Source organism: Zingiber officinale, chromosome 8A (assembly GCF_018446385.1).
Source record: "Zingiber officinale cultivar Zhangliang chromosome 8A, Zo_v1.1, whole genome shotgun sequence".
Lineage (NCBI taxonomy): Eukaryota > Viridiplantae > Streptophyta > Magnoliopsida > Zingiberales > Zingiberaceae > Zingiber > Zingiber officinale.
In genome coordinates, this window is record NC_056000.1 from 14,857,060 (window position 1) to 14,881,523 (window position 24,464).

The 24,464-nt window shown below is 38.9% G+C and overlaps 1 protein-coding gene across 1 annotated transcript; it reads left to right on the plus strand.

The window, feature by feature from the left end:
* The first annotated feature begins 16,573 nt into the window (after positions 1–16,573).
* On the plus strand, positions 16,574–19,988 carry LOC122008338 (formin-like protein 16). Its single transcript, XM_042564053.1, has 2 exons — positions 16,574–17,902; positions 18,371–19,988. The coding sequence occupies exons 1-2, from the start codon at positions 16,593–16,595 to the stop codon at positions 19,728–19,730; spliced, it is 2,670 nt and encodes an 889-aa protein (XP_042419987.1). The 5' UTR covers positions 16,574–16,592; the 3' UTR covers positions 19,731–19,988.
* Positions 19,989–24,464: the final 4,476 nt, after the last annotated feature.

Below are 24,464 nucleotides of genomic sequence, written 5' to 3' on the forward strand. Positions count from 1 at the left end.
GTTGGTCAAAAGAAAATTTTCTCATTTTACTCTAGTAGCGGACATGTTGTATCAGAGATCTTTCTCAAGTCCTCTCCTTTAGTGCCTTGATCTTGAAGACGCTGAATATGTGATAAGGGAAGTTTACAAGGGCATCTATGAAAATCATGTAGTAGGAAGGGCACTCGCTTGAAAAATGTTATTAGCTGGATATTTTTGCCCATCAATACAAGCCGACACCACTTGATTCATTGCAGCCTGTATTCTTTGTCAAAAATATCAAAACCTTTCTCACCACTTGACTGGATTATTGAAAACTTCCACAGTGACAATCCCCTTCGATCATTGGGGCATGTATATTATCGAGTCTTTCCTGATTGGACCTCAATAGAAAAAATTCCTCATACTTGTTGTGGATTATTTTTCTTAGTGGGTTGAAGTAGAGGTGTTAGCACAAATAACTAAAGATGCGCTAAAAAAATTCTTATAGAAGAAAATTATTTGATGATACGGAGTTCCTTAAAAGCTTGTTTCTAACAATGATCGGCAGTTCCAAGGGCGGCAATTGAGAGAATGGTTCGAAGGATTTGGAATTTAACAAGCTTTCATCTCAGTAGCATATCCACATAGTAATGGTCAAATTGAGGTGGTTAATCAGGAAATAGTGTGAGAACTTAAGATCAAATTAAATTATGTGAAAGACAGTTGGGTGCATGAATTACCTAACATTTTGTGGGCTTACCAAACCACACCATGAGAGAGCATAAGAATGCCCACTTTTTATCCTGGAGGAGTAGCAATTGTCCTTGTAGAAATTAGAGAATAATCTATCCGAAAAAACACTTATGGGCTGGATAATTGTGAACAATGACTTCTTGATCTTGATTTAGTCATTGAGACTCGAGAACAAGTAGCCACTCGTCTTAAAGCGTATCAACAATGTATGTGCACTAGATATAACAGATGTGTTATCCCTCGTGCATTCCAAGTAGGAGATCTAGTCTGGAAGAAGATTAAGCATGTAGGAGATGTGAGCAAATTGGAGTCACAATGGGGAGGATCTTTTCAAGTAATTAGCAAGCTAAACTCAAGATCCAATTATTTAGAAGATACGGATGGTAAAAAGCTTGATTGACAATGGAGCGTCAATCATTTTAAACCTTATTGTACCGAAGATTTTTTTATTTCTTTAAAAATATTTCAAAGGTATACCGATGTCAAGTGTGTATTATTATTAATAAAATAGCATATTCCTTCTTTTAAAGTAGGTTTGGCACCAAACTCTCTCAACTTGGATGTTGTTGGGGTCGAGATCCTCTCGACTACAGTAGCAGACTCCCCTTCATGCAAGGGTCGAGTAAGTACCGTATCACCGTATCTTTTTCAGGACCAAATTCCCTTGACTTGGACGTAATCGGGGTCGGGATCCTCCCGGCTACAATAGTGAGCTCCCCTTTGTACAAAGGTCGAGAGAGTACCATATCATTGTATCCTTTTCAACGCACAAACTTCCCAGACTTGAATGTAGTTGGGTCGAGATCCTCCCGGCTATGGTAGCAGACTCCCCTTCGTACAAGGGTCAAGCGAGTACCATATCACCGTGTCCTTTACAGGGCTCAAACTTCTCCGGACTTGGATGTAGTTGAGGTCGAGGGTTAAGCGAGTACCGTGTTGTCGTGTTCTTTTCAGGGGCCAAACTCCCCCGGAATTGGATGTAGTCGGGGTCGAGATCCTCCCGGCTACGATAGCGGACTCCCCTTTGTACAAGAGTCGAGTGAGTACTATATTGTCATGTCCTTTTCAGAGCTCAAACTCCCTCAGACTTGGACATAATCAGAGTCAAGATCCTCCCAGCTGCGGTAGCGAATTCCCTTTTGTACAAGGGTCAAGAGAGTACCATGTCATCGTGTCCTTTTCAAGGTTAGTAGAGGTTGAGATCCTTTCCACTACAATAGCGGACTCCCCTTCGTACAAGGGTCAAGTGAGTACTCCATCACCGTGTCCTTTTCAGGGCCCAAACTCCCCTAGACTTGGATGTAATCAAGGTCGAGATCCTCCTGGCTGTGGTAGCAGACTCTCTTTCATACACCATACCATTTTTAGGGCCCAAACTCCTATGGAATTCGACGTAGTTAGGGTCGAGATCCTCCCGGCAGCAATAGTGGGCTCACCTTCGTACAAGGGTCAAGCGAGTACCGTATCACCCTGTCCATTTGAGGGCCAAAACTCTCTCGACTTGAAGGTAGTCGGGTTTGAGATTCTTCCAAGATCGAGACCATTGCCACCGTTACAACAAAAAAGGTTCACCACATAGAACTAAATATTTTCATTGATATTAGAAGAAGATTTACAAAATAGAAATTTACAGGTTAGTGATATCTTGTTCGGGGATATTCTCATTAATTTTTAGGAGGTCAATGATTAAAAGGGGGAAGTTCACTGGAAGCTTTTCGCTCTCTACCAATTGCTTTAAGGTGTCATCGATCCTATGACACACCATTCAGACAAAATGAGTGTTGACCATATCTAACATTCTTCTGATTGAAGGAATTCCTTCTTTTTGATGACCCAGTGCTCATCTTTTCCCACCCAGTGCTCTTTCAAGTGGGATGCTTGACTCTCTAGTTGGTTCTTCTATATCTCTAACCTCTCAAAAATAGTCTATAGTTCCATCAAAGAGACCTCCTGACTTTACACCTTGGCTCGGGCATCCTCAACAACAATACTGGTGGCCTCTAAATCACCACGAAGGGTTTCCACATATGCCTTGTTCGATGTGGCTTCTTCTCTAGTGGCTCTCAGTTCCACCCTTAAGCTCCCTAACTCTCGCTGACTAACGACCAACTCGGCCTTAATAGCAACTTTGTTGGTTGCCATAACGTCCAATTTGGCATGCATATAAGTTGCTACTGTCATCAAGGTGTTCCTCTCCACCTGCAACTGACTGATGCTATAAGCCAGGTTGATCCTCTCAGCAGTTACCTCATATATCCTTCTTCTCAATCAGGAGATGGTTGCTTGGACAACATGGTAGGGTTCGATTGTAGGCGCTTCAAGCAATCAATCACTAATTGAGCATTGATTACTTCTTAATGAGCCATAGCCAAGACTTCTAGGGAGGAGGCAACAACTAAGACTTCTGGGGAGGGAGTCGTAGCCAACCGGGCTACCAATTTAGCAATATGAACCCTTAAATCTCGATGACCCTGGTTGATCTCGGGATACTTCCAACCAAAGATCATCAGTTGAGACATCTGCTAAGCCCCCACTCGCATGAGTGAGTTCGCCAAATCTCGCATATGCATGGCAGGGCTTTTGCTTTCCCATCCCTCTAGGCAAGGGCTGCAAGACCACAAATGGCGACATTAACACTAGGCTCACTTGAGGCTGAATCTTGAGCAAACTCAAAAGGAATATTATCATCTTGTAGATTCTCGAGGGCCTGAGATGAGTCAGCTCTCATGGAAGGAGTTCTTGCTTCAAGAGGGGGATGGGAAGTTAGAGTTTTGAGTGACCGTGAAGGGGGCGCTAAGGGGAGGATATATGTCGTTGGAAAGCCCCTTGAATTAGGGGGCGTTAAAGGATCAACTAAATAGGTGTCGAGGTGGAAGTACTTGCTTGATCAATAGAAGGGCCATATGGACGACACCTTTTTCTAGAAATTCAGAGGAGAACCAAACCTCCGACTCTGCTGACAAAGTTGGTAGGGGAATAATAGATTGACCCGTATGAGGGTCTGATTCCCTAATTGGGCTAAGAGCTTTTTCTACTAGTTGAGCGCTCTCTCTTGAGGCTATGGCTAGGGTCGGTATTGCTCCTCCCTTTGGAGTTGCCTCCATGAGATCCACGATCTCCACTCAGTGCATTTCTAACTTGGCGGTTGTGAGCTTCATCACCTTGTTCAAGGATGTCTTCATCATCGTGTCAACTGAAAAGAATAATAAGCATTCAGTTAGACATAAAAATTCAAAAAAGTAAGAAATCTTACCAAATGGACCTATGAGGGGAGTTAGTTGGGGGCTGAGATCAAACATGTATAAGAGTCTCTCCTCAAGCAAAACACTGTTGTTAAATTGCAAACAAAGTAGTTTTTGAGTGACGCTGAAGTAACCTTGCTTCAGATGATAATTTTTCAGAGTTGTAAGAGAAGGCAGTTCCCGTTGCCAACGAGTTGGCCATGAGATAGGATTTGAGAGTTTGACAAAGAAGAATTGGAGCTTCTACCTCTTATGAGATGAGGGGAGTTCCTTAATCAAACTAAGCTTAGAGTGAGAATAGTAAAAGAAGACTTAATCTTCCATCATTCTGGGATAGAAAAAAATTGGAAAAAGTGAAGAGAAAGTGGAATGCAATATAAGTGGAAAAGGATCATGACACCAGTTAGAATGCGAAGGAGTTGGGACCAAGCTGGGATAAGGAGATGCAAAAATATTGGGACACTTCTATAAATAATCCATAAAGAGGAAAGCGTAGACCACCTACCATATGACTGCGGAAAAAGGTTGCAAAGCCTGGAGGAGGACAGTCAGGGTGGTCGTTGCCATTCAGAAGTCTTAACAGGTGATCGATTAAGATTTCTTAAAAAAAGTTCTTTGTTGATCTAGAGAGGTCTCAATAAAATTAGAGGTGACAAACCTATATCAGGGAGTGAAGGAAGATTAGCTGGCCATGGAGAATACTACTAACAAACCGAAAGAAAAGAGATTGTAAGAACAGGTTGAAGTTACTTACTGGATGTAGGAAACCCAAAGGAGAAAACTCAAAAGAGGAAGATGAAGACGAAGAGGTAGCGACGAAGAAAAATGATAAGAATACAAAATATTCTTATTCACCTTAATATAACCTGGCTTGTTCAAAAAGGAGTGTTGGATCTTTGTTGTCAAAAAGGCGGGACAAATTTGTGACCATGTAATCTTGCAGGCAAGAGGAAAAATTCCAAGATAATCATTACTTACTAAAAAAGACATGCGGACTTCACTGATATCGATCTCATCACATTAGTATGATGTCATCTCGGAGGATTACTAACACATTCTAGGCTCTTGAATCAAGATATATGATGCATGCAATGTGCTTAAAAGGAGTTATGACATTTAAGAGAATGAAGACATGTATACGTCGCAAATTAATGCACAATCCCCTCGGAAATGTGCAGGGGATCTACTGTTGGCTGATCCTAGAAATATCGTACCAGTTCCCTTGTACAAAAATTTTGTATAAGTCCTGAACCTTTCCTAACAACCTATTGCATTCTTTAGAAATTAAATTCAGAATCGCAAACGGAACTTAACATTATTGATTCCAAATTTAACTTATCTGTTCCTAGTGGTTTAGACTTGTATCGCAAACGATACTTAATATTATAGATCCAAATCCACCTAGGTTACAAATTTAATTAAATATTTATTTCAGAAATCGACTCCCAGGTCAAACATGGTGAGGCACTTGACCTTCTTGGGTATGGGAACATCTACCACTGCCTCGACAAAGCCTCTTAACGAAATTCAATATTTAATTTCCTTATATAACTCTAGGCTTAACAAAAAAAAATAATCGAATCACAAGATCGAAAAATAAAAGAAACACAAATTCGAAACAAACCCGAACATCTAGAATCTCTAGTCTCTTGTGTTTGGAATTCATACAAAGAAAAACTAGTATGATGCGAAAAATAATTACTAGTTATACCTTTCTTTGTATGCAACAACCTCTTGATCTTCTACTGTATTCCTCTTCTTATCTCAGACGTCGTGTGGGCGATGATCTTCCAAGATGAGAACCACCCAAGCCCTTCTTCTTTCTTCTTCCAAGTTTCGGCCAAGCAAATTTCTCCAAGAGATAGCAAGTCTCAGCCACCACCACCAAGCTCTAAAGGATGCTAGAAACAAAGCCTCCTTTTCCTCCTCCTTCTCCTAGCAAGATCCGGCCACCTTCCAAGCTCCAAGAGATGATGAGGTTCGGCCAAGGAGAAGAAAGAAAAAGGAAAAGGGAGAATAAGAGGGCCGACCACACCAAGGAAAAGAGGAGAGGAATAGAAGAGAGTTGTTTTTTGTGAAGGCACCCCCTCCCTCTTTTATAATCCTTGGTCTTGGTAAATAAGGAAAGTTTTAATAAAAACTTCCTTATTTTCTTTTCCATGAAAATAAAAATTTAATTGATAAAAAATAATTTCTTTTTCTTTTATTAAAGTGGCCGACCACCTCTAATTCTCCAAGCAAGAAAAGTTTTAATCACAAGAATTAAAACTTCCTAATTTGTTTCCGGAAATTTTTAAAATAAAAATTTCTCTATTAATTTTTCCCTTCATGGTTGGTTATGAAAGGAAATTTTATAAATTAAAATCTCTCTATTAAAACATGTTGATGATTTCCAAAAAGGATTTTTTTTAAATTAAAATCTTCCTCTCAATCTACGAATAAGGAAAGATATCAAATCTTTTTTTAATCTTTTGTAAAAACTATAATAGGAAAAATTTAATTTTAAAAATCTCTTTTAAAATCATGAACATGATTTCATAAAAGGAAAGTTTTATCAAAAATTAAAATTTTCCTTTCAATCTACAAATAAGGAAAGATATCAAATCTTTTCTTAATCTTTTGTAGAAACTATAAAAGGGACAATTTAATTTTAAAACTCTCTTTTAAAATCATGAGGATGGTTTCATAAAAGGAAAGTTTTATCAAAAATTAAAATCTTCCTTTTAACTACAAATAAGGAAAGATATCAAACCTTTCACTTAATCTTTTGTAGAAAGCTATAAAAGGAAAGATTTAATTTTAAAACTCTCTTTTAAAACCATGGTATTCACATAAGAAAGATTTAAAAAATAAAATCTTTTTTAATTTAATGTGGCCGACCACACCAAGCTTGGATTCAAGCTAGGGCCGACCACACAACTTAGCTCATCCTATTTGCTTGGCCGACCCAAGCTTGCTTGGCCGACCTTAGAATGGGTATAAAGGTGGGTATAGGTGGGTATAATAATTTATTAATAAGAGGCTACGATAGGGACCGAGAGGAGGAATTGATTTTGTCTCCCGATGAAATTTAGCTTCCCGTGTTCGCCCCGAACACCCAACATAATTTCATCGATAATAATTCATTCCACTAAAGAATTATTATTGAACTACCGCACCAATCCTAAATTACATTTTGGGCTCCTTCTTATCATGAGTGTGTTAATCTCCTTGTGTTTAAGATGTCGGATGTCCATTAATTAATTGAGTTACTAACAACTCACTTTAATTAATATCTTAGTCCAAGAGTAATACCACTCAACCTTATTGTCGTGTCGGACTAAGTCCACTTGCAGGGTTTAACATGACAATCCTTATGAGCTCCTCTTGGGGACATTATCAATCTAGATTACTAGGACACAGTTTCTTTCTATAATCAACAACACACACTATAAGTAATATCATTTCCCAACTTATCGGGCCTATTAATTTATCAAACTAAATCTCACCCTTTGATAAGTCAAAGAAATAAATACTAAATATATGCGCTTGTTATTATATTAGGATTAAGAGCACACACTTTTATAATAACTAAGGTCTTGTTCTTTTATTAAGTCAGTATAAAAAGAACTTACCTTAAATGATCCTGCTCAATACACTCAGAGTGTACTAGTGTAATTTATCAGTCAAGATAAACTAATACCTAATTACACTCTGACTATTCCAATGGTTTGTTCCTTTTCATCTAAGTCGTGAGCTACTGTTTATATTTATAAGGAATTGATAACATGATCTTCTGTGTGTGACACCACACACCATGTTATCTACAATATAAATTAATTGAACTACTACACTTAACTTATAAATGTAGATATTTGACCAATATGATTCTTATTTCTAAGTAAATGTTTATACAAAAAGCTAGACTTTTAGTATACATTCCAACATCTACTACATGGCTAAAGTCGAGTTGGTAGGAATTATTCTGATTACCAAAATTGTCTAGTCAGTCAGACCACCACCTCATTCGATTAGACTTGAAGGGGAAACTTGTGGTCCAGGTAAGGATGAGTAGGATTCCACGTAGATGGAAGGATGATGAAGCTGCCAAAGTGGTTGTAAAGATAGGTCCAAGGTCCGACTCCTGGCTCCTAAGCCCCTTGGCCTTCCCGGATCTGAAACCTCTTGGGCCTCCTGGCCCCAAAGTCCCTTGGGCTTCTTGATTCCTGATCTTCTCGAGACTCCTGGCTCCCAACTCTCTCAAGACTTTCGTCTTCTGACCTTTTCGAGATCTTAGCTCCCGACTCTCAGGACTCCTGGCTCTTGACCTTCTCGGGGCTCCAGGCTCCTGACCCACTCAGAACTCCCAGCTTCTGACCTTATCGAGACTCCTGGCTCTCAATCCTCTCGGGGCTCCTAGCTCACCATCCTCTTGGACTTTCCATTTTCCTAGTAATACGAGATGAAATATCAAAATGGAAAGAAAGCCTGTTAAGGCAACGATGTGACTAAATCTTGCTCTATGATCCTGTCCGAATGATGAATCAACGGACGCTGGGCACGTGGCGCTCCCTGGCTGCTGACGTGGATCTTCGACTGGTTGCACGAACCTCCGGCGAACCTGCATAGAAGTTGGGCCGGGAAAGGGTTCCCGGTGGCGACCCTCCAACGCTCAAGTCAGACAAGCAAGCAGTGAAAAAGTGGCTCTCAAAATATTAGAATGTGTACCTCCGGCGAAGTATGAGACTCTTTATATAGAGCGGTGAAAGAGCTCCTGCACGTCCACTGAGGTACATACGTGTCCGTAGCCCATACCTCGGTATGTGTCTGTCAGGAAGCTTACCTGACCCATACTGCTACAGTCCAGACATGTCCTTGATGGGATAGCGGAACCCCGTCATAAGATTTGGCGTATGGCCTACATGTGGAGCATATCCGCTGTCAGAAGATGTCCCTTGTCTTTTTCCCCGTACTCCTGCCGGGCGTCCGACCGGCCCACCTCTACCTTCCGTCCGACCGGTCATATATGATGGTCCGCTAGGGAAATTATCGGTAGTGTAGTGGCGACTGTTAGCAGTATGCTTCATGTCTTCGGCCGAGTGTGCTGTCCGCTCGGCCCTACGATCTTGCCCAATGAGCGTCGGAACCCCGACTCCTATAGGGGTGCCTTTTGCCATCGGCCGAACACCGGGCGGCCGCCCGATCGGTCAGACCCCTTCTCCGGTCGGCCTAGCTGGTCCGACCTTCTTCGATGGACCGCCCGGCTCTTTGACTTCCACGTGGCGTTGACCCCTTACAACGAGGGTCCCCTGTTCTTATCGCCGGATCATTCTATTTAAGGATAACTTGCATAAAAATTGAAACAGAAGGAAAGAACATGCTAATATGATCATTTTAAGAAAAAAGGTGACAACTTGACTAAATATTATATTATTTAGGGAATTAAATAATAACCACGTAAAAGGTGTTGGAAATCTAAATAAGAAATTAAATCTAGATCGTTGGATCAAGATTGACAAATCTTATTTATCCAACTTGAAAGGTTTAAGTACCCAATGACTCAATCTCATTCATTGATTTTTAAAGAGTGACATCTAATGAAGAGGTAGTGTGTCTCTTAGGAAAGGATGTGATCTACATCATCCAATTCAAAATGGATGGATGAGATCTAATTGAACCAAGAGGTTCTTATACTCCTTCATTTAGTATAAATAAGATCCCTTACATCTTCATTTGAATCACTCAATTCATTCCAAGCAAAGTAAGCATTGCATTCCATACTTGCATTGGAGAGTTCGAGAAGCTTCTTCAGTTCGGAGCTCTTGCGATTTGCAGTGTTGCTATCGCAAGATAAAATCGTTACATCTTGGGAGACGATTGTCGTGTTCCGCGAGTACTGCATGCAAGGCAAATTTGTCTTAAAGAGATAGAGTTCAACTCTAGCTTTGACTTCACCAAAGCGGTGTTAGACTTCATTTTACCCACGTTCAGATTGCACCATCACCAGAACCAACAATTTTAAGATGATTTTTTTTTGTGCAATCTTGATGGATTCATCATCGGCGACTCTTGTTCCATCGGCGCATGTCAAAAAATCGAAGAAGTTTACGGGTATCGATTTCAAGAGGTGACAGCAAAAAATGCTATTTTACCTAACCACGTTGAACCTTGCTAGGTTCTTACGTGAAGATTCCCCCTCTATATCTCAAGACGAGACTGATAAAGGAAAGAGGGTGGCATATGATGCTTGGGAACATAGTGACTTCTTATGTCGAAACAATATCCTCAATGGCTTGGATAACACATTATATAACGTATATAATCCAATGACGACTGCAAAGGAGTTATGGGAATCTCTCGAAATGAAGTACAAAATAGAAGATGCCAAATTGAAGAAATTCACTGTCCGCAAATTCTTAGACTTCAAGATGATTAATTCTAAGATTGTGACAACTCAAGTTCAAGAGCTGCAGTTGATCCTACATAATCTGCATGCTGAAGGCATGACAATGAATGAGTCCTTTCAAGTTACTACGATAATCGAGAAACTTTCACCTTCATGGAGGGAATTCAAAAATTATCTAAAGCATAAGCGGAAAGAGATGAGACTTGAGGATTTGATTGTAATACTGTGGATTGAACAATTGCAAGCAATTATAATCAATAAAATGCCTATATTTGAAAAGGTAAATCTACTGGAACTAAACACTAGTAAGAAAAGAAAGTATCTCGGCAAAGGATAGAGCCAGGGGAGGGTCAAGAAGTTCCAAGGAATATACCACAATTATGGCAAACCAAATCACAGGGCCAAACACTGCCGACGTCCAAAGAAAGTCACTCAAGTGCACATAACTGAAGATAAGTCAACGCTAATAGACATGTCAGAATTAGACCCGACTGTCATTGTATTTGGAGCCAACTTGGTAGACAATCCAAGGAAGTGATGAGTCAATACTGGTGCTTGGTAGACAATCCAAGGAAGTGATGAGTCAATACTGGTGCCACACAACACATTTGCTCTGACAAGGCTCACTTTTCAACTTATACCCCTATTAATGGGAGAAAACTAATCATGGGTAATTCTGTAACTTCCAACATTGTTAGTTTTGGCAAGCTGGTACTAAAGATGATATTAGACAAAGAAGTGACACTAATTGATGTGCTTCATGTTCCTGACATTTAGAAGAATTTAGTATTACGATCGACTCTTGTCAGAGCTAGATTCAGGCTAGTGTTTAAGCCAAATAAATATGTATTGACAAAAAATGGTCAAGTCATTCGTCATGGAGAATGGTTTATTTAAAATGAATGTAATTGTTGTACACCGTGAATTCAATGGCAATAAAATTATAAATTCTACTTATCTGGTCGAGTGTTCTAATTTATGCATATTAGACTTGGACATGTAAACTATAACACTTTGCGATGACTTGTGAATTTAAATTTATTACCAACATTTAATGTTGATCCAACACATAAACATGAAATATGTGTTGAAGCTAAAATGATAAAATTGTCTTTCCATTCAGTGGAAAGAAGCACAACCCCTCTAAAATTAATTTATATTGACATATGTGATTTAAAATTTGTGCAAATTAGAGGAGGTAAAAAGTACTTTGTTACTTTTATTGATGTTTGCACTAGATGCTATTATGTGTATCTATTGAGTGGCAAAGATGAAGCCTTAGAATCATTCAAAAATTATAAGAATGAAGTTGAGAATTAAATTGGTCAATGAATTAAAAGAATTCAGAGTGATTGAGGAGGAGAATATGATGATCCATTTGATGAATTTTGTGTAGAATTTGGTATTATTCATCAAATGACAACTCCTTACTCTCCTCAATCAAATGAGATTACTGAGCATAAAAACCAAACTCTTAAAGAAATGATGAATGCTATGTTGATAAGTTCAGGTTTACCCCAGAATTTATAGGGGGAGAGCTATTTTATCGGTAAATCATATTCTCAATAAAATCCCTCACAAAAGGAAAGATAAAACTCATGAGTTATGGAAGGGTCATAAGCTTTCTTATAAATATCTAAAAGTGTAGGAGTGTTTGACTAAGGTGAAAGTGCCTAGACCAAAGCAAAATAAAATAGGACTAAAGACAATCGATTGTATTTTTATTGGATATGCCAATAATAGTAGTACATATCGATTTTTGGTGCACAGATAAGCAATTATTGAAGTACATGTTGGAAGTACAATTGAATCAAGGAATGTTACATTTTTTTAAAGGTGTCTTTCCTTACAAAGATAGAAAAGAAGAAAGTTTAAATAAAAGAACTTATGAAACTGCGAGTAAGGATAATCTTGGAAATAATGAAGAACCAAGACGTAGTAAGAGGGCCAAAAAAGTAAATTCATTTGGTCTTGATTTCATAACTTATATGTTGGACAATGAACTAAGGACAATAAACGAAGCCTTATCAAGTCTCGAGGCTCCCTTTTGGAAAGAAGCCATCAATAGTAAAATAAATTCCATTATGCAAAACCATACTTGGGAATTGGTAGATATTCCATCTCGAATCAAGTCTTTAGGATGTAAATGAATCCTAAAGAAGAAATATAAGGCTGATGGAACTATTGAAAAGTACAAGGCAAGACTAGTGGCAAAGGGATTAAAACAAAAGGAAGGTCATGACTTCTTCAATACCTATTCACCAATAACAAGGATCATATACATTCGAGTACTTACTGCTATTACTGCAATATATAACTTTGAGATACATCAAATGGATGTGAAAATAACCTTTCTAAATAGTAAATTAGAAAATGAAATATATATGAAGCAATCTGAAGGGTTTGTCACTCCAAGACAAGAAAATAAGGTGTGTAAATTCATGAAGTAACTATATGAGCTAAAACAAACACTGAAATAGTGACATGAGAAATTTAACAAAACTATAATGTCAAATGGATTTAAAATAAATATGTGTGATAAATGCATATACATCAAAGATATATCTGACTCATTTATCATTATCTGTTTATATGTAGATGATATGCTCATCATGGGTAGTAATCATGATATAATCTTGACTACTAAGAAGATATTGACTAGAAACTTTGATATGAAAGATACGAGTATAGTGGGCATTATACTTGGGATTAAAATTGATAAGACATTAGATGGAATTATCCTTTTAGAGTCTTATTATATTATGACAGTACTAAGGAAATTTAATGCATATGATCTTTCTCCTGTAAAAAGATCGATGAACTTAAGCTTGCATTTGGCTAAAAACCATGGTGAACTTGTATCCCAATTGGAATATTTGAGGATAATTGGAAATTTGATATATATCACTAACTGCACACGTCTAGATATTGCCTATACGGTCAACAAATTAAGTAGATTTACAAGTAATCCAAATGATGACTATTAGAAGACATTAATAAGGGTTCTTAAATATTTAAGATACACCTTAGAGTATGGAATACATTATATGAGATATCCAATGATACTAGAAAGCTATTGTGATGCAAATTAGATATCTAATACAAAAGACTCTAAATCCACCAGTGGATATGTATTTACCATTGGTGGTGAAGTACTGTTATGAAAATCCATGAAACGAACTTGCATAGTTCGATTAACTATGAAATATGAGTTTATAGCCTTAGCTAAAGCCGCAAAAGAAGCTGAATAACTTTATAACTTCTTAGAAGATATCCCATGTTGAGAAAAACCAGTTCTTGCCATGATGATACATTGTGATAACCAATCGGCAATTTAAGAGCACAAAATAACTTGTATAATGGTAAGTCACGACATATTTGCCGATGACACAATACCATTAGACAGTTAATCTCTAATGAAGCATATATTAGACATCAAGAGGAATGAGATTAAAAATCTACAAACATGAACACTCATAGTAGTAACCTAACCTTGTTAATTGGAGATCTCAAGATCTTGGTTCAATGGGACAACAAAATTATGAAAGTTCGCGTGAGTACTTAGACTAGTTCTCCTCTCATTCCTAGGATGGGGAAGTGCTACCTGCGATATGTAGTGAGGTTAAGTTATAAACTTTTAATGACTCCTATATTTAAAAAAGTAGAGTATGGTAGGATACTCTTTATAGGAGGTCACCTATATAAAGTATGAAGGTGGGTCGCTTCAATGGAATACTTATGAATCCAAGATGTTGTCCATGGTCAAAACAGACAAAACAATGAGAACTATAAAGAAGTCAGAAATGTTATTATGTATGTATCATTGTCTTGGTTTATACGAATGACTGAGTAGTTCAAGACATCACGTTCGCTAAACAACCTAGTAAATCCGATGACACTTTACTACGAAAGGTTCAAAGCCACAAGTTACCTCTCCTGATATAATAATCTTTCGATTGAACTCTCCTTAGGTGATAACATGCATGTATTAATTTACATTCATACGGGGGATTGTTGGAAATTTAAATGAGAAATTAAATCTAGATCGTTGGATCAAGATTAACAAATCTTGATCATCCAACTTGAAAGGTTTAAGTGCCCTTTTGATGACTTAATATCATTCATTGATTTCTAAAGAGTCGCATCTAATCAAGAGATAGTACGTCTCTTAAGAAAAGTTGTCATCCAGATATTCGCAGTTCGATCCCTAGTTATGGAGTATTTGTAGGAATTTTTTCTTTAAATATGATGTACAATTAAAGGAAGCTGGACTTTTAGACTGTTCACCGTATACATTTTTTGATTTATCTGATGATTGATAAAAATTTTTTATAGAATCAGATCAGTTATCTTTGAAAACTAGACAATGAGATTAATTTAATCTATTATTAGTATTTTTTAAGGACATATGGTTGAAAATGAGGTTGAATTATAATAGAGAGGAAGGAAGAATTTATTGGTTTTTTTTAATGATCAAATTTGGTCCGTCCATCGTATTGCTTTGCTTAGCAGGCATAGCCGACTGACTTGAATTCCGTCTATAGGTTTAGTTAAGCTTATCTATCTTCCATTCTTTTTTGCTTGTCAAATAGTTGGCCAAGACAGCTGATTTAATATTCTTTTCCCAAATTTTGACAGTAAAATTCAATAGGTACAGTTTGACCATTTATGTATAGATTCATCCGTGAACATCCTATAAGCATTTAGTATTTTTTTTTTCTCAATTTTTACATTCTTTAACTTAAATATTACACCTTAAATTTTAAATCTTAAATTCTAAATCCTCCTATTTTTTTTTTTTTTAAATTAACACTAGTTAGTTACTCATAATTATCATAATATAATACTGATAAAAAATAAATTATCTATATTTTACTAGTTACAATTTATCATTATTGATTAGAGATGATTATAGAGACTATGAACACAATTATAATTTATTTTTGCTATAAGAGTATTATGAGTATTGCGAGTTGAAATGTGTATATTAGGGACGGTCCTAGATTTTAAGGGGCCGGTATAAAAAAATTCTCCCTTTAATTCAAGTAAGAAAATTTTATTTAAATTGAAAAGTTTAAATGTGTACATTACTATGTAGTATCCGTGGGTGAGGGTGACGATACAACGATGCAACAACGACGACGCTAGATGATGATTATCGATATAAACGAAGAATTTGAGAGTGAATAAAAATGAATTCTGAAAGATTAAAATTTAAAGAAATAAAAATAAGAAAAGACTCATCTATTCTCATGCGTATGTTTTTTAGAGGACACCTCTTAAAATTTATGATATTTTAAAATTTATAATTACAACTTTTAAATTTTTTCTAATGAATATATATTTGATTAGATTTTACTAATATATATATATATATATATATATAAAATTCTTTTAAAAAAAGGGCCTGTCAAAGGTGGGGCCCTGTGCGCTGGCCCCACCTTAACAACCCCTAATCCACTCTAGTGGATACTATAATATAATTTTCCTAACCAGTATATTTTTAGAAAATAAAAATATATTAAAGTGAAATACAATGCTATTTTAATAATAAATTAATCATTGCGCACACGCATTACAAATATAATATATGGATACACATAAATTAATATTTTAGATTTATAAATTAAAATTAGTAAAGGTACACCGAACAGTAATACATTAGGGACAATGCTAGAAATCCCTAATAATAAACTACTATAAATGATTTTCTCTCCTAAAAACTTAATTAATTTTTTATACTATATTTGATCTTAACTAAAATACTAAGAAATATATATTTTAAATTTTATTGGCCCAAATATTTATAAAAATTGATTTACTGTGCTATCAATCCTATAATATGGAACTAAAAACCATCCTGTGCATATTTTTTATATAAAAAATAGTCAAAGAAAATTACATTTTTACCTAATTATTTATAACTAAAATTATATTGACAAAATTAAATTATTTTATTTATTTAAAATCTTTATTTAATATTAATCTATAAATATACAACATTCTTTTAATTTTACTATTATAATTGTGTATAGCTTTGCAAGAAAAGTTTTAGAAAACAAGCTTAGGAAATAGTCAATTAATATAATTAATGCAGTAAGCGTTCACAGCAACCAAAAAAAATTGAATGGGGAGAGACGAGAGGAGTCAACGAAATCCAACACAAATTCCCAATCTCTTCATAATGAAATAGCAGAGTTGAGTCATTTCTGATGCATTGATCTCTTCCTTTTGATACAAACCAACCAGCCATGCAAAGAAACTTAGAGACCTTCTTCCCGTCATCGTCTTATCCGGCGGTGGGGGACGCGTGGCCTCCCCCGCAGGGACCCTCCACGTCGGGGTCCACCACCGACGATGATAGGCTGGCGAAGGCCGTCATCGCCACCGCAGCCAGCACCTTCGCCTTCTGGGGCTTCCTCTTCTTCCTCCTCCATTTTTTCGTCACCAGGAGGCAGCGGAGGAGGCAAGCAGCGGAGGAGGGGGCAAAGTCACAACCCGAGAAGATCTCCCTCGCGGAGCGGATCCGCTCGAGGGCGAGCAGGAGGAAGAGCGTCTTCGTGGACGAAGACGGCTTGGATGCCGTCTACTGGCGCGAGTTCAAGGGGAAGGTCGGCTCTGTTCACAGCGACGTAGATGAGTCCCTGTCTGGCCAGCGGAAGGACGACGACGAGGGAAGTGTGGGCCCGGGCTACACAGACCAGGCGAAGAAAAATGATTGGAGAATTCAAGAAGAGCGTCTGCTTCCGGCCGGCTTCATCGGCTCCACATCGCCGGTTTTTGACGACCGTAGCTCCTCTGATCTGCCACTGCCGCCTAATCAGAGATTGCCTCCGCCTCCGGGGAGATTCGTGCCCTCGGCGCTGCGGCCACAAGCTGCCCTGCCGGAACTAAGGCCTCCGCGACTGCCGCTGCTAGCAGGAATTGGAAACACAAATCCGCCGCGGATGCCGTCACTGCTGTCTCCTAGCAGGGACTTGTCGTCGGCGCCGAGGCTAGCAACTGCTTCGGAGGTTAGGAATACAAGGCCACCACGGCCGCCCTCTCCGAGTCGAGTCATATCATCGCCGTCGCCTCCGGCCACCGTGACATCGGAGGTTAGCTACACAAGTACGCCACCGCCTCACGCGCCAGCAATTTCTCCTTCAACACTAGAGCCCAAGCCAAGCGCCTCCCCTCCGCCGCCACCAACTCCTCCGTCAGCACCGGTACCGAAGCCAAGCGCCGCCCCTCCGACACCTCCTCTTCCTCCGCCGAAGAGGAGCGATCCGGCGCCTCATCCGTCACTGTCCACATCAAAAGCAAGCGCGAAAGCGCCGCCGCCGCCGCCTCCGCTCAGGCCTCCAACCGGAAAGCCTCCAGGTCCAGCTCCACCGCCCCCGCCACCGGGGGGCAGACCCGGCGGAGGGTCTTCTAGGCCGCCACCGGCGTCGCGACCAACATCGGCGGTTCAGGGAGAAGGTGGGGCCAAGAAGTTGAAGCCACTGCACTGGGACAAGATGAACGCCATTAACGTCGAACATTCCATGGTCTGGGACAAGCTCCACAGCGGTTCATTCAGGTACGTGAACTCCGTTATCACACCTTGGCTAAAGCTTTATCTCATTTCTTCATCCACAATCCTTCATCTCCTCTGAAAAATGTTAAGATCGAACCATATTTACTTGAAATTCTGAAACATCTAAAATTCAGATTCTCGGTGGCATCTAAAAATTTGTCTGGGCAACAGCTAGATTTCCATCTGCGATTTCTGCATCACAATCCATTCATAAAGACTTTTCCTAGAATTTGAAAACCTGTTTATCAGATGCACCAGAGTATTCTAACAACCAGACGACTATCTGAAGGAGTCCAACTTTGATAATTCAACGTTGACTTTTATTAAATTATATCATTAATTTTGTTTATTTTTGAAATGAAATTGACCGGCCACCGGCACAGCGCCAGTAATTTTATTTTTGAAAATGGCAATTTTCTCCTTTAATTTTGCTGATTTTTTTTTTTTTGGGTTTGCTGGATATTGAAACAGCGTCGATGAAGACATCATGGAAGCTCTTTTTGGCACAGAGGTCGCCAACAAGAAGGCAGCCAACAACTCCGGAAACTCTGAGTCAAAGGCAGCCGCCGTCGACGGGTTCACCCCAATCAACTTGCTAGACCCGCGTAAATCGCAGAACATCGCCATCGTCCTCCGGTCCACCACAGCTGTCAACCGCCAATCTATAATCGAAGGCGCGATCGACGGGCGCGGCCTCAGCACTGACGTCCTCGAGCGGTTCATCACGATCGCACCGACGAAGGAGGAGGAGGACGTCATCCGCGCGTACTCCGGCGACCCCGGCATGCTTGCCGACGCTGAGAACTTCCTCTTCCACATCCTCCGGGCCGTCCCCGCCGCGCCCTTCGCCCGTCTCGACGCCATGCTCTTCCGAGCCAACTACGAGCCCGAGTTGGGACACCTGAAGCAGACCCTGAGGACGCTGGAGGCGGCGTGCGGGGAACTGCGTACGCCCACGCGTGGCCTCTTCCTCAAGCTGCTCGAGACAGTGCTCAAGGCCGGCAATCGCATGAACACCGGCACGGCTTGCGGAAACGCTCAGGCCTTCAACCTCACGGCGCTTCGCAAGCTCGCCGACGTCAAGAGCACGGACGGCAGCACGACGCTGCTGCACTTCGTGGTGGAGGAGGTGGTGCGGTCGGAGGGCAAGCGATTGGTGATCAACAACCGGGGCCACAACAGCGGGGCACTGGAGCGGGCGCCGAGCTGGTCCTCTTCGGCGGCGGCGGCGGCGGCGCAGGAGGAGAGGGAGAAAGAGTACACCATGCTGGGGCTGCCGCTCGTCGGCGGGCTCAGCGACGAGTTCGCCAACCTGAAGAAGGCGGCTGGGGTCGATTTCGACGCGCTCAAGATCGCTTGCCCGACGCTGCAAGCGCGGGTGGAAGAGATCAAGAGGCTAGTGGAGAGCCTAAGCGCCGGGGGCGAGGGCAGCGGGGGGTTCGTTAAGGAGATGAGGGCGTTCGTGGAGGCAGCGAAGGGAGATCTGAAGGCGACGGCGGTGGAGCAGGGGAGGGTGATGGAAGTGGTGAAAAAGACGAACGAGTACTACCACCCGGGGGCGGCCAAGGAGAGGGACGGGCAGCCGCTGCATCTTTTCGTGGTGGTGAAAGACTTCTTGGACATGGTAGACAAAGCGTGCGTGGACATCGCGAGGAATCTGCAGAAGAAGAAGCAGGCGGCAGTGGCGGTGGCAAGGTCGGGGGCGGAGCCGACGGTGGGGGAGGAAGGGGCGGAGAGTAGGCGGAGGCCAGTGGCCAGGTTCCCGAACTTGCCGCTACGTTTCCTGAAGAGCAATTCGAAGTCGGATTCGAGCAGCGACGAGGAAGATTGAGGGGAAGGCTGCAAAAAATCTGTTTTTTTTTTAATAATGAAAATGGTAAATATCATTTGGTGATTAGGAGTGAATTAAACAGTGAGGATCATCTTTTGGCAATTTTTTTTGGGCGACGATCGATTTAATTTGTTTGTTTATGGTAGATAAGAGTGGTCCGGTTGTTTCTCCTGTAAAAAGAAAAACTAGACAGAAATTCAATCAAAATCGGAGGTATCAGGCGTAGTTTGTGAATTCCCTGAAGACAAATTATCTGGAAAATAAGAGACTTGAATGAGTTATTTTTTAATCGTCTGATCAATGAACGTTCGTAATAATCATCGATTCACTATTATTTAGACGTGTGCTTCCGTGCTAAGATGACAATAAGCCGGATTTAGTTGAATTTTATATTCTCCGTATTTAGATGTAATATTTATTCTCATATCTATACTCATACTTATCCCTCTCCCTCTCTTATATATATATAATTCTCTCATATCCTTTTCCATTCGGATCGGATAAATTAATTTTTCATCAGATTGGAAGAAAATTATCATCCATATTCAATGCTTGTTTTCTCCATTGGTACAAGTGATTGATGTGGTGGAGCACTGGAGTCTATGTATCTTGTAGGATAGAAAATTATATTGAGCTGTGTTAGTGTTAGGATACTTTTGGAGCTAGAGGGAGGTGATTAGCTTTAATGGTTTCATCTTGTTGATTTATTACAGCGGAAAAACTCGAAGTAATGTTAAGACCCGAATTTACTTGGTATTCATCACCTTGAGGAGACTAATTCAAGGATTCATACAGTGCATACACTCCATTATGAAAAATACTCTTCGAAAATAATCTAGACGTGGAGAAATCTTGTACAAACTCACAACAAGGAAATGAATACACAATACAATAAACACATTGCTTGATTTTTGGTAGCTTATAAATGCCTCTTGATTGTTGGAAAGTGAAGCAATACTTATCTTCCAAGGGCTCAAGAACTGGCGGAGAGTGTGTTGTGAGAGAGATTGACTTTAAACCTTCGCGAAAGCCCGTTTCTAGGGTTCACTTGATGCCTCTAATCAATTAGATTTTTTCCTAATTGATTGGCATGTCATTCGACCGTCCAATAACCTGTAGAACGACTCTTTTTTCCAACCATGATCGATTGGCAAGCTATCCCAATCAATTCAAAAAGCCTTAATCGATTACCCAATCGATTCTCAAACTCTCTGCTCTCTCGTGAAAGACCTTAATCGATTAAGAAGTATCGATTGCCTCAATCAATTCTCTTTCTAGCGATTGTTGGTGCAGTTAGCACTAATGGTTAAGTTCATATTTTGATAGATGACAAATGATTTAAAGTTAGATGTTATGTTTGTGTAACCTCTTTACCAAGTGTGCAGGAATTAACAGGCCTAGAGGACCTAACACTAGGCTGAAGTCCAGATGTGTAATTCTGGCAGGAAGTCCAACTGAGTCTATAGGACCTGACAGTTGGCTGAAGTTCAATCAGGATGTTTGATTCTAGACGATTGGCTGAAGTCTAGATGTATGATTCCGATAGGAAGACCTGGTGGATCAAGAGGCAAGTCAAGAGACCGTAAATGGTAAGTGAGGTAAGTCAATTGGAGGAGAGTGATCTAGTGAAGACAAGTCCCAGTCTAGCTTAGATCCATTTTGAAAGTCTAAGCTGACACCATAATTAAATCTTCATCTTAGTAAGATAGGATCTAAATCATAAATAAACTATTTGTGCATATATTTCTAACTCTATGTTGTAGATACACACGTAGATCTTCAAATCCTGCATGCATAGCCACTAACAGAGCCTGATTCCGAGTTCGAAGTCAAAAGATATGACCTTCAGAAGATTGTTGTGTTGAACAGTGATGGGCGGCGCCTCAAGTGGATGAAGTGAATCAAATCGGACTAGACCAGACCAGACAGAACCAAAACAGACCGAATTAAATCATATCGAACCAAAGCAATGGATAAGATCTGAATTATTTAATTAGTTTTCTCTACAAAATTATCCATAAGATATGAAGTCAAAAAGTTTATCCTGAATTCAATGGATTTGATAAGAACAGGTTTATCTATAAAAGGAGGCTAGATGCCCAAGAAAAGGGATAACACTTCTATGTGATCCTTCCATCATTAGACTGCTATGTGCATATTGCTGTGATGCTACCGCGCGACTATTCTTCTACATTCAACCGCTACTGGCAGACCGACACCAATACACAGGCGCTTCAACTTCTACATCATTGTGTTGGTAAAATTTAATTTACAGTTATTTGCTTTATTACTTAAGAAAGTGTAGGGTGTTATACTTTTCTCGTATTCTTTGTACTCAATTACTCTACCGGAAGTTATCAGTAGATGATTTTAGTGGATTACTCATTGATAGGTTTGAGGGACTTGAATCTTAGATTAGGACCTTTGAGAGAAACTGACTTGAGCGTCGGAGGGCCTAGCCAGGGATCCCCACCTCGGTCTTAGGTCACTAACGCTTTATTGGTTTGTCTCGCTGTGCGTAGGGTCGTGAAGGGCTTTTTCCAGATCTTTAGCGAGGAGCCTCGTTCACCGGAGCTAGCGCACGTCTTCGTAGGTTTCAGACAGGATCAGGTATCTTTTTAGGGTACTCCATAACTAGTAGGGCTTATAGAGTCTTTAATAAAAATACTCTAAAAGTTGAAGAAACAACAAATATAATTTTTGATGAAGAAAATAACCTATCAAATTTAATCAATGAAAATAGTAATCAAATTATAAGAAATATAGAAAATGATGAAGATAATCAAATTAAACTTAAACCTAGTGAATCAGAAGAACCAATTGTTGACCCTAACATAAGACTATCTACGAGATCCAACCACCCAACTGACCAAATTCTGGGTGACTTAACCCTAGGAGTTCGAACTCAATCATCTTATAAAAACCTAAGTTAAATAGCTCTTATTTTCAAAATTGAACCTAAAGCTATAGAAGAAGCCCTACCTGAATCAAATTGGATAATTACGATGCAAGAAGAACTAGCTCAATTTGAAAGAAACCAAGTTTGAGAACTAGTACCTAAACCGACAAATAAATCTATAATTGATATTAAGTGGGTCTTTAGAAATAAATTAGACAATAAAGGTGAAATAGATAGAAATAAAGCTAGACTAGTGGTGAAGGGATTCAACCAAGTAGAAGGGTTAGATTATGATGAAACCTATGTACCTGTAGCTAGACTTGAATCCATCAGGATACTGCTAGCCTATGCAATACATAAATGATTCAAGTTATACCAAATGAGCATAAATTTCCCATTCCTAAATGGGTTCATAAAAAAAGAAGTTTATGTAAATCACCCCCCATGATTTGAAGACTTAGATCACCCAAACCATGTTCTTAGGTTAAAGAAAGCTTTGTATGGACTAAAATAAGCACCTAGGGTCTAGTATGAACGATTATCAACATATCTAATATCTAAGGGATTTAACCAAGGACAAATAACCAAACCTTATTTGTTAAAACCTTTTAAAAAAATTTTATAGCTCAAATTTATATAGATGACATAATTTTTGGCTCAACCAATACTAAAATTTTAAAAGAATTTATTAAATTAATGGAAAATAAATTTGAAATGAGCCTAGTAGGTGAACTTAATTTTTTTCTTAGGTTTACAAATAAAATAAACAAAAGAAGGAATTTATATTTTTCAAACAAAATATGTTAAAGAATTAATTAAAAAGTTTCGAATGGAAAATTCTAAAAAAATATAAATACTCCTATGACAACCAATGTTAAAATTGACTTTGATTTAGAAGGAAAATCAGTAGATTTTAAATATTATAGAAATGTAATAGGAGGTCTACTATACCTAATTGCAAGTTGACCTAACATTTTATTTACAGTAGGTATGTGTGCTAGGTACCAATTGTATGTAAAAAAATCACACTTAGCTAATGTAAAAATAATACTTAGATACATTAAAGGAACTCTAAGTGTAGAACTTTGATACCTTAGAACTAGCACATTTGACTTAGTTGGGTACTCTGACTCAGATTATACTGAGTGTAAACTAGATAGAAAGAGTACAAGTGGAAGCTGCCAATTTCTAGGTCAGTTCCTAGTAAGCTGGTCTAGTAGAAAATAATACTGTGTCACCTTATCCACTACTGAAGCAGAATACATAGCTATGGGAGATTGTGCATCTAACTATTATGGATGATGCATACTTTAAAAGATTATAAATTAGAATATAAAAATATAAAAATATCAATTGATAACATAAGTTCTATCAATTTAACTAAAAATCCAATCCATTACTCAAGGACTAAACATATAGAGGTTAAACATTACTTTGTAAGGGATCATATAGTTAGAGGTGAAATTGTACTTGACTATGTTGAGTCTAAGTCAAACATAGCAGACATTTTCACAAAACCCTTATCTGAACTCGAGTTCAGTACACTTAGAAGACAGTTAGACATGTACTTAGTAGAGTAGATTCAAAATATTTTTCAAATTTATTTATTTTTGTTTTTTTTTTCAAAAAGTAATCGTTTTTCAATAGTACTTTTCAAATCAGCTTGCTTTTAAAATTTTAGGATAAAATCATTTTATTTTCTTTAAAACTCCTAATTTTACTAGTGCTTTCAAAGATTAGATTTAGCCTAGGTCTTTACCCTAGAAAGCATATACCCATAGGTTTTAGCTAAAGCATCTCACAAGCACACTAGGAATACCTTCCTTGTGTATAAC